Source organism: Garra rufa, chromosome 24 (genome assembly GCF_049309525.1).
Source record: "Garra rufa chromosome 24, GarRuf1.0, whole genome shotgun sequence".
NCBI lineage: Eukaryota > Metazoa > Chordata > Actinopteri > Cypriniformes > Cyprinidae > Garra > Garra rufa.
The window spans coordinates 28,924,003-28,936,212 of record NC_133384.1 but is presented as its reverse complement, the minus strand read 5'-3'; the positions used below and the strand labels follow the sequence as shown (position 1 = coordinate 28,936,212).

Genomic DNA, 12,210 nt, shown 5'->3' with positions numbered 1-12,210 from the left:
TTGGTTTTTGGAGTGCATGCTAAACACTGCTGTAGTAGTAGTGGGTAAAAATATGTCTGTGCATTACAATGCATAAGGCTGGTAATGAAAATTCAATGCATCTGTTGTAGAACTGAATTAAATATAAAGTTAGATCAAATTAAACTAATTTCTTGTCAAATTCAAACAAGAGGCAGATAATCAAATATGCCAATAGCTGAGGGGAACTGACTGAAAACCATTGCAAATTACATTGTAAAAGTAATTACAAAATAGTTTTTGTTAGTTTGGAAAAAATCTACATAATGCTACAAATTTAGATTTTAATGAAATCAGATTTTATCGTTCTATCTGTGTGGGTAAAAAAATACCCACGTTCAAAAATTTACATACACTTAGTTTGTGACACTGTGTTCTTACCTGCATGTTAAGTGTTTGTCCTGAACAGTTAAACTGCCCTCTGTTGTTCAGAAAAATCCTTCAGGTCCCACAAATTCTTTGTTTTTTCAGCAGTTTTGTGTATTTGAACCCTTTCCAACAATGACTGTATGATTTTGAGATCCATCTTTTCACACTCAGGACAACTGAGGGACTCATATGCAAATATTACAGAAGGTTCAAACCTTCACTGATGCTTCAGAAGGAAAAATATGCTTTAAGAGCCAGGGGTGAAAACTTTTGAACAGAATGGAGATATGTACATTTTTCCTATTTTGCCTAAGTATCTTTTTTTTTCCATTTAGTAATACCCTTTAGAAGCTACAGAGGATAGTTACATGTTTCCCAGAAGACAAAAATAAGTTTTAAGGTGACTGATCTTCAAATTCAAAAGGTTTCTTTCCTGGCTCTTAATGCATTGTGTTTCCTTTGAAGCATCAGTGAGTGTTTGAACCTTCTGTAATAGTTGCATATGAGTCCCTCAGTTGTCCTGAGTGTGAAAAGATGGATCTAAAAATCATATAGTCATTGTTGGAAAGGGTTCAAATACAGAAAAATGCTGAAAAACCAAAGTTTTTTGTTTAGATCTCAATAAAATGCAACGCATACAGCATGCTGGCATTAAAATGCTATTATTATGCGTCACCCTCGCATTTGGAATTCTGAAGGGAATCAAATATGTGTGTTTAGACTTAGACCGAATGTCCAAATATTGTATATGTATTTGATTAAAATCCACATTTGGAAGTGGCCTAGATCGGAATATGAAATCAAAGGAATTCAATTTTTGTGTTTACACATGTGCAACAAATTCCAAACTGTGTCAATCAATTTTTTTTGTGCCAGTGTAAACGTAGCTTTGAGGTCATTGCACATTGTCCGAAATTATCGCCAGAAATTATTGCACATTAAAAAATAAATACAAACTAACATTGTGTCAATGTTTACACACTGCCTCCAAAACTTTCGTTTGTCATAAAACATTTTTTAATAGGTTAAATTTTCTGCATTTATTGCATCCATAGCAAGCATTATGAAGAGCCACCATGACGTTGCGTGACGAATACAAAAAAACACATGAAAATTTTGGACTGTGCAAAGAGCTTACTAGCCTAAATGTACAAATAGATCAAGAAAGCGTATTAAGAAAGCAAAAAGGATCAATATTCATTTCATGTTGAGTTTAAACAAACCGATTAACTTCAAACAGGCATTAATGATCCATGAAGTGACCAGATCAAGTAAATTTCCTTCTTAATGTGGCCCAGTCATGCTAAATTAACCTTTATTAGTGTAATGTTTGTGCTTGCTTTATTGTGAGTAATGATAAAACATTTTTTCGCTTTAGATTTACCTTTAAAAAGGTCAAAAGATTTCCGTAAGCCCAAGAGGCCTGTTTCACAGCAACGGTTTCAATCTTCACTGGGAGTGTTAGCGGCAGTCAAACTGAAAAAAATAAGCGGGAATCTCAAAGCAGGAAGACGTGTTTCCCTTCGGAAAAGAATCAATCCTTGTGATGTAGGGAAGAAGGGAGGAATGAGAAATACAGACTTTCCACTTTGACCCTGTTGAGTGACAGTTATAAATGTGAGCTGGTCGAATCGCTTCATCTTTTCTGATTGCTTGTTTGTCCATTTGTTGCTCCTCAGGACATACGATGTCAGTCAGGATGCCAGAAAAACGCCGAATCCCCTACGACTCCGCACCACGTCACTTTCTCTCATATTTTACAGGTTCTCCAGAGCAAACCAGGCAATTTTCCTGAAGTCAGGGGGCAGAGATGCCACAGGGCTCTTTAAACACGCTCAATATATTGCGTCCTCCGTTTTATACACCGTAAAGTGCTTGTCAAAGAAAACACCACAGCTTTAGTATATATTTTTTTATTCAAACTTTAGATTTCATCGTCTCTACAGTGTAAAAGGTCATGAATTCAAAGCCCTAAAAGGACTCGGAGATGGATTCACATTGACTTTGTAGGAAATCCATCTGTAGTATCCAAATAAACCATTGTAATGATTCTCGAGGTGGGATGGCAGAAGAAAATATAGGAATCAGAAGTTAAAAAAGCTTTTTGAGGTTGAAAGAACATCTTTTAACAACCGAAAACTCTGTGCAAGCTATAAAACAGAACGTAAATATAAACACGATTAAAAAACATCCATTTGGTACACAGGAAACCAGTGTGATACTACAGCTAAGATTCAAAGAATATCAATGATTAATACAGTACAATATGTACTTACAGTATGCCATCGTACACCCACAAACCCCCAGCCACACGTACACGTACAGCACAAACATAAGAAAATAAACATCGATAATCTCTGACAAAAATTATAGTCATGTGCATTTACACTGTACACACCATGTTGGTTTTTACTCTAATACTGCTGCAGGCGCTGAACGCTTTCATTTATCATTTTTATGCTTGTTTTTTTTATTTCTGCATTATAAAGTGCAGCTATCCCTTCTGTGATTAGTGCTTTAGCAATAATATACCATTTATTACACCAATATATTATATATATGTCTATGTATATCAATAAAAAATATACATACCATTTGAGTGGGAAGCCAAATGGGAATTTTCTCATGAGATATGAAGAATCACATTATTGCTTTTAAGGATTGGTCACATCAGCAGGACATTGTACTATACAAGGGGAACCATATATTTAATCAAGCACCAAAAGTCTAAAACCTTTAAAAGAATATTCTGGGTTATTTTCGTAGGACAGCATTATGCTTGAACCACTGACTATTTTAACGATGTCCTTACAACTTTTCTAGGTCTTGAACGTTTCAGTTGCGTTGCTGTCTATGCAGGAACAGAAAGCTTTTGCATTTCATCAAAAATATTTTATTTGTGTTCTGAAGATGAACAAAGGTTACAGGTTTGGATTGACATGAGGGTGAGTAATGACAGAATTGTATTTTTTGTGTGAACTGTCCCTTTAAGATAAAGATAACCCAGAATAAATGGCACCACAACATGACTGAAACACAAGGCCAGAGTTTTGAAATATAAATTAGCATTGTAAAATAGCATTGATCCTTTCAGAATAAAATAATGTAGGAGACTAATTTATAACCAGAATTTTACACATGAGGTATCATTGTTTGTTTTTAATGATCACAGGAGGAGAGGTTGCTTTCTGACTTTTTTCTTTAACATTAACAATATTGATCCTTAGTGAAAGATGTGCTGGCCATTAAAACAATGCCAAGGCGAGTATCGTTGTGTTGAGCACTAGTTAAACGGACACTTCTGATGAAGTGACTTATTATTTGAGTGAGATGGCTGGTGATTGTCTTAGCAGATGATCTGTCTTTCACAGCTGGGTGAATTAAACTCGAACTCAAACGCAGCTTCACTTTAAAAGACCATTGGGTGAAATTGAATCCTGGCTCATTAATTATCTAACTAATAGATCTGGAACTGCTTTTTTTTGCTGCCAGTATAGTGGATGAGTTGAGCTAAACTTTAGTTCATCTGAGCTTTGGTATTTTTTTTTTAATTTTACTTTATGTGAGCTTTCAGCAGGTATTTTTTAGCTTATTTTCTGCCTTTTTTTGTCAACACAGTGTATTTATGTATGTATGTATGGAAGCCCAGTTCTGCCTCAGAGTAAAAAATAAAAGATGTAACCATCAAGAATAGTCACAATTCGAGATATAAAGTCATATTTAAGAAAAATAAAGCTCCAATTAAGAGAAATAAACTATATTGTGAGATAAAATCACAGTTATGAGAAATAAAGCTACAGTTGTGAAATACAAAGTTGCAGTTATGAGAAATGATGAATGAATAAAGATGAAATAAAAGTCACAGTTTTGCAATTAGGAGAAAAAGTCAGATTGTATATAGATATAAAATAACAGGAGAAATACATTTGCAACTGTAAGATATTAAATTCACAATTTTCACTGTAAAAAAACTATTTGTTGAGTCAACTTAAAATAATTTGTTACAATGCTGCCTTAAAATTTTAAGTGTAGTCAACTCAAATGAGTTAAGTCAACTTTAAATGTTAAGTTGTACTAAGTTACAACTTACATATTTGAGTTGATTAAACTAAACATTTGGTTTGTTTAGCTTAAAAGCGGGGTTTGTTACCAGCTGCCTACAAATTATAAGTTGAATTAACTGAAATGTATAAGTTGTCACTTAGTACAATTTAACATTTCAAATTGACTATACTTCAAATGAATTTAAAATTTAAAGACAGTCAGGTAACAAATTATTTTAAGTTTTTTACAGTGTATAAAAAAGGACAGTTGTGAGGTATAAACCATTTGAAATGTCAGTCACAATTTGATTAGAAAGTTGAACTTTTGAGATATTAAGTTGCAAAAATATTGATACTGTGAGACAAAATCACAATTATGAAAAGTATGGTTGCATTTGTGAAATACAGGTTTTACAATTTGAGAAAAAAGTTGCAATTCTGAGAAACAAGGATGCAATTTTGAAATATTAAGTTGCAATGAAAAGAAACGTATTGTGAGAAAAAAAACTGAGAAATAGTTATAGCTGTAAAATATAAAGTTGCAATTATGAGAATGAATGAATGAAATAGTCACAATTTGAGACTTTAGTCACAATTGTGAGATATAATGTTGCAGTTAAGAGAAATAAAGTCATATTTGATTTGTGAACTATAGTGACAACTTGAAAAGTTGAAGTTCTAAGAAACAACGTTGCAGTTTTGAAATATTAAGAAGCAATGAAGAGAAATAAACTCATATTGTGAGAAAAAAGTCACAATTATGAGAAATAGTTGTGAAATACAAAATTGCAATTATGAGAATAGTCACAATTTGAGACTTTAGTCACAATTGTGAGATATATTAAGATAAATAAAGTCATATTGTGAAAAAAAAAAACGAAAATATGAGAAATATGGTTCCATTTATGAAATATAGTCACAAGTTGCAATTAAAGAGAAAATCATATTGCAATTATGAGTCACATCAACTTTGAGAAGTCACATTGTGAAATACAGTGACCCAATTCCAAGAAATAAACTCACTATTACTTTTTTTTTAACTCTGAGGCGGAAATAGGCTTCCATATGTTTGCATTCATACAATGCAAGCGCAAAAAAAGAGAAACAAATTGATATAGGAATTAACATTTGGAATATATGAAGAGAACAAAAAACACATATCCACAAGTTCATTTGAATTCCATAGGTAGGTATTTGCATCAACCTGCCATAAACCTCTCCAACGCAAACACAGACACTTACGCTCTCCACATATGCGAGCAGCTGAGATATTCTGAGCTCTGGATGTGAGCTCGGTCTGCAAGAAAGCCAACAGAACCTGTCAGGGAAATGTCATTAGTTGCGTGATGGTAACAGTTATTAATTGACGGGACCAATATTTCCACACACACAAAGCAAGGGCAGAGCGATCCAAAATGACACCATAGAGATTATGACCACTGCGTTAGCGTTGAGCCGGGACTATCGAGACTGGACGGTAAACAGCGTGGATGTCCAATGTGTCTGCCACACTGGCGAATCAAGGTCACGTGATCTCAGCGAAGGCGATGTGATTCTGTTGACAGAGTTAGAAGAAACAACGTCAGCAAACACTGACAACATCAATCACTTTCAATCTGCTTTGGAAGTGGAAAGACTCTTTTAGATGCAAACTTGGATGTTTCCACACAAGCTTTGAGGAGAAAAATGCACACCTAAACTCACTGCAAAAAAACATCTTGTTTTTTTGCAATTACTTCCTTTTTAAAATGTTTTTGAAAGAAGTCGCTCAAACAAGGCTGCATTTATTCGAGCAAAAACACAGTAAAAACCATAAAACTGAGACATTTTATTACAATTTTAAATAAGCGTTTTCTATTTTGCTATATTTTAAAGTGTAATTTATTCCTGTGATGCAAAGCAGATTTTTCAGCATCATTATTTCAGTCTTCAGTGTCACATGATCCTTCAGAAATCATTCTAATATGATGATTTGCTGCTTAAGAAACAATTATCAATGTTAAAAACACTGCTGCTTAAAGAAAAACTTTTTTACAATTATTTAACAGATAGAAAGTACAAAAGAACAGCAAACAGAAATCTTTTGTAACATATGTCTTTACTGTCACTTTTGATCAAGTTAATGCATCCTTGTTGAATAACAGCATTAATTTCTTGAAAAATGTAATATTAAATGATAAAAATAGAAGCTTTTCACTGAGTCTCAGAATTTAGGACTCCACAGGATCACTTTAGAAATGCAATAAAACATTAATACATGAGGACAGAAAGCACCAGTGTGTGCCAAGCTTTAATGATGTGAGTTTAGAGCAGCTTTGCTCGGGCCCAAATCTCCCGCTATACCTTCATCCATTTTACACACAGTCAAAGTTCCTGCATGAGGCTGACCGTAGGGGACCAAGCAACAGCAAACACTAATGGTTTTGTTTAACCTTTAGCTGCCATATGCTCTCGGTTTACAAACCCAATCCGAAAGAAAATGAGTCCCAGTTAGAATCATTCATTTGTACATGGCAAGATCGAGAAGATGGATTTTTCCATCAAATCCGATGGGGTGTGTGGCTTGGCTGGTCAAAATTTTATTATAAAATGGAACGTTCTGTTTCTTACATGCATCACGCAGATATACATACAAATGAGCGTTGAAAGGGATTCAGCTGAATTTAATGATAGCTAAAATTTCATGGTGGTGAAACTAAACGCTGCATTAAAAAAAATACAGTCAAGCCTGAAATTATTCATACTTGACTGGCAAATTCTGACTTAGTTACTTTCATTCAACCAGCAAGTTTTTTTTTTTTTTTTTTTTGACAAGAGGCATCATTGTGGAAAACAATATTTCTCAGCTTTTACTTACATTTGAACAAAAAGTGGCATGTCCAAAATTATTCATACCCTTTGCAAACTGTCACAGTCTATGGGAAAAAAAAGTTCTATACCATTCCAAATAGTCCAAGCTGTTCTAAAGCATCCTAATTACCCTGATTCAATGGGAACAGCTGTTTTAATCAACTCAACAGGTGAAAAACAGAAGCTCTCTGCTATTGGTTTGTGGACAGTCATGGCTAAGACAAAAAAGCTCATTGAGGACCTGCGGCTGCGCATTGTGGCTGCTCACAAGTCAGGAAACGGCTATAAGACCATATCTAAATGTTTTGAAGTTCCAGTGGCTACAGTACAAAGTATTATTAAAAAATACAATACGTTACACACTGTGAAAAATCTCAGAGGACATGGTCGAAAGCCAAAAGTGACACCTGTGCTGGCCAGGAGGATAGTGAGAGAGGTAAAAAAGAATCCAAGGATCACCACCAAGGCCATCCTGATGAATCTGGGCTCTGCTGGTGGCAACATCTCAAGGCAGACAGTCCAACAGACACTGCACACCACTGGGTTCCACGGACACAGACCAAGGAGGACATCACTTCTCTAGATAAGGCACACAAAAGCCTGCTTGGCCTTTGTAAATGCTCATCTGGACAAAGAAGAAGACTTCTGGTCTTCTGTTTTATGGTCAGATGAAACAAAAATTGAATTGTTTGGCCACAATGATGTAGCCTTCATTTGGCATAAAAAAGGAGAAGCCTTCAACCCTAAGGCTGGGGCAGCCGTGGCCTAATGGTTAGAGATTCGGACTTGTAACCCAAAGGTTGCAGGTTCGAGTCTCAGGTCCGGCAGGGATTGTAGGTGGGGGGAGTGAATGTACAGCACTCTCTCCACCCTCAATACCACGACTGAGGTGAGTCCCTTGAGCAAGGCACCGATCCCCCAACTGCTCCCCGGGCGCCGCAGCAATGGCTGCCCACTGCTCCGGGTGTGTGTTCACGGTGTGTGTGTGTTCACTACTGTGTGTGTGCACTTGGATGGGTTAAATGCAGAGCACAAATTCCTTGTATTGGTCACCATACTTGGCCTCACTCACCCCCTTTCCTTAAGAACACTGTCAAACATGGTGGTGGGAACCTAATGTTTTGGGGGTGTTTTTCAGCCGGTGGACCAGGGTACCCAATCACAGTAAACGGCACCATGAAAAAGGAGCAATACATCAAAATTCTTAACAACAACATTAGGCAGTCTGCAGAGAAACTTGGCCTTGGGCACCAGTGGACATTTCAGCACGACAACGACCCAAAACACACAGCAAAAGTGGTGAAGAGATGGTTAGCAGAAAAAAATATTAACTTTTGCACTGGCCCAGCCAGAGTCCTGACTAAAATCCAATTGAGAATCTGTGGAGGCAGCTAAAGATCAGGGTGATGCAAGGAGACCCTCCAACCTGAAAGAGTCGGAGCTCATTGCTAAAGATGAATGGGCAATAATACCAGTGGAGACATGCAAAAAAGCTGGTCAGCGATTATGGGAAGCGTTTGATTGCTGTAATAGGCAATAAAGGCTTTTCTATTGATTATTGAGAAGGGAATGAATAATTTTGGACATGCCACTTTTTGTTTAAATGTAAATAAAAGATGAGTAATAATTTTTTCCACAACGATGCCTTTTGTACATCGTCTTATAATCTTCTGGGAGACGTCTGTGTCATTTCTAATAAAAACAAAAACAAACTTGCTGGTTGAATAAAAGTAACTTTAAGTCAGAATTTGCCAGGGGTATGAATCATTTCAGGCTTGACTGTAAATAATACAGCTGGAAATGTAGTGAGTTCATCAGAGATGAAGAACAAGGTCACATCGCTGATATATACACTGTGACCTCAGCGGAAAATATGGGGAGGATTTTGCCAACCAAATTATTTCATGCTTCCAGTCACATTCGCCGTGATCCCGCAGTCTGTGTGATTTGAAGAGACAAAACAGAGATGTGGATTTTCCATGCCTTGTCCTCCCACTTTCAACGACATTATGGTTTCTGACAGCAATCTGTCTGGGGGATATTTCAGCAGAAAGCAAAGTGGAATCGTCCGTTTTCCATCCCAGAAACCTCACGGGACGTTACCGCATCCAATCTACAAGGCCGGACGGATATCACAAATAAATATCTCGAATTGGCACCCTTGACTAAAGAAGAAACAGAAGATTAGCATTTTTATTGGCCCTTGATATCCTAGACATTTCATTTGCTGCATTTCAATAAACCATCTGTGAACCGACAATGTTCCCAAATGGTTTTATTGCAGCTGAATAAGCAAACAAGAACAACATTTAATCCCTCATATACTGCTGAGAGAAAATTAACACTGCAATCTGGGATTAAATTATTGTCTCGTTTGCTTACTTGCAATGAATGTGTAAATAAATGTGTTGAAAGGGTCATACTTGCAGCTTAATTACAGTCTGACGGAGCTCAGCGGTGGCCTGTGGTTTAATTAAAAGCTGAACGCAAGGTCTGACTTTCTGCCATAGAGGATAACGGCTGCTTGGGAGCGTCTCAGGCATGGAGGATATCAAACGTGTTTCAAGTCTCTGAGGGCTTAGTAGTGCATTTCCACTTCTATTGGAGGTGTGCAATTGCTGACGGTTTTTTAGGTCACCAGACTCAAACACCAACACCAGGTCTCAGTTCAGGTTTTAAATGAATTCTGGAGCAGTGGCTATGAAAGAAAGTGGACTGGAAGCAACTGTGCGTGTACGGAATCCGTATTAGATCACAAAAAGCGTCGATTGATATGACTCTCAGGTATATTGCAAAAAAATAAACACTGAAGCTTTAAACAACAGCAACAACAAAAAAAAAATCAATAGAAGATACGTATCCTGTATCAAAATATCTTATTAATTTTTTTTTTTGACCAATCAATCAGCAAATATCAGGGTGTATTCTGAACCCAGTGTAATTTCTGAAACCAACACAGTGAACACACAATCAGCTTATGAGTGTTCAAAAAAACTCCTCACAGGGTAAAAAAAAGGTTACCATTTATTTTATGATGCATCATATAATCTGGCTTGTTATATTTAACAAAAACTAAAATCATAAAGAAATTGTTACTTGAAATAATTAAATTAAACTTTAAATAAAATAATAAATAAATTAAAACTATTCAGACATATTTTTTTAAAACCTGAAAACTTAAAACCAAAAAATAAATGGTTGATACAGCATTTTACTATACATTTTACTTTACAAACTCAAAATGGCCAACACCCAAAAGGGATGACATAGGAAAATTAGGTGTTGTTCTATTCAGTATGCCGTTCCTAATCTATTGAGAGCAATCTTATGATTTTTTTGGACAAACTGGTCAAAACGTATAAGGGAAATATCAAATTTTTATATATTTTGACCAGTAGGTGGTGCTGTGCCAAAACTACTTGTGTGACCTTATGTCATGCTTGTTATAACACACACCAAATTTGGTCAGAAGCCACTAAAGCATTGCAGAGATATAGCCTCTTGTCCATTTTTGCAAACTTCATCAAATTCATTAACACACTTTTCGAAAGCAAAAAGCTTTTGATACATTTTTGACAGAATGCTTTGAAGATGATCTGAGCCAATTTTGGTGAAAATTGGAGAAAAACCCTCTAGAATGAGTTCTAAAAAGTATATATTTTTTGAACGTTGAAAATATCCTGACCTATATAAATTAAACTTATGGTATGCATTCAACTTGTTATGAGACAGGAATGAGAAGTTTTAGCTTTTTGCTTTTAGACATTCTTGGTATAATACGTACCAAGATTTAACAAAATCTGCTAAAGCATTGTGAAGATGTGGATGTCATGTCCATTTTTGTGTGAATTTTGTCAAAATCATTGAAGCACTTTACAAAAACATTGTCTGAAGATTAGCCAATTTTGGTGAAAATCAGACAAACCGTCTAGGACGACTTCGAATTTTGCTTCTATACCATACGGTTAAAAAGTTATTAGCAGAAACATGAGCTAAAATTTGACCTGTTGGTGGCGCTAGAGAGTTTCAGATAGAGATTTCAAATTTGCTATGGTTAATATTGAGACTATGGTTGATAATATCCTCTATCTGTATCTCAAATTTCATAACTTTTCTGCAGACGGTTCAGTAAGATTCATAAGAATCATAATATGTTTGTATAATGCATACATTTAACTACAAAATTCGAAATGGTCCATGCTCAAAAGGGAAATGCTCAAACAAGCTCAATCTCAATTATTATTTGGTCAATCTTTTTAGGAATTATAATCAAAAATTATTTATATATATATATATATATATATATATATATATATATATATATATATATATATATATATATATATATATATATATATATATTTTTTTTTTTTTTTTTTTTGACAAAACTAATCATGTGCCCTCAGGTCATCCTTGATATAACATGTACCAAGTTTTGTCAGAATCTGCTAAAGCATTGCCACGATGTAGCCTCATGTCATCAAATTCGTTTTGGTCAAAAAAATGGTTTTGTATATCAAAAAGCTTTTGATATCTTTTTGCCACCATTGTCTGAAGATGATCTAAGGCAATTTCGGTGAAAATTTAAGTTAAAATTTTACTTCTAGATCTTACGGTTCAAAAGTTATTAGCAGAAACATAATTTCAAATTTGACCTGTTGGTGGTGCTACAGAGTTTGAGATATAAACTCCACATTTGCTGTGGTTAATGATGAGACTGTCCTCTGTCTGTGTGCCAAATTTCATTAGTTTCCCACAAACCGTTCTATAAGATTCATAACAATACGCTAAAGCGTTTGCAAAATACAGCATTTAACTACCAAATTCGAAATAATTCATGCTCAAAATGATCCACGCAAAAAAATGGAACATAGGAAAACTGGGTATTGATTGATTTGGTATGCCACTCCAAATCTAACAAGATCAATCT

The 12,210-nt window shown here is 35.3% G+C and overlaps 1 protein-coding gene across 1 annotated transcript in view; it reads right to left on the bottom strand.

The window, feature by feature from the left end:
* Positions 1-2,284: 2,284 nt before the first annotated feature.
* Positions 2,285-12,210, bottom strand: part of plppr5b (phospholipid phosphatase related 5b) — a 57,916-nt gene continuing 47,990 nt past the window's right edge. Inside the window, exon 6 of the mRNA XM_073830716.1 lies at positions 2,285-5,985. Coding sequence (XP_073686817.1) covers positions 5,956-5,985 — 30 coding nt within the window. The 3' untranslated portion in view covers positions 2,285-5,955. The remainder of the gene's footprint in view (positions 5,986-12,210) is intronic.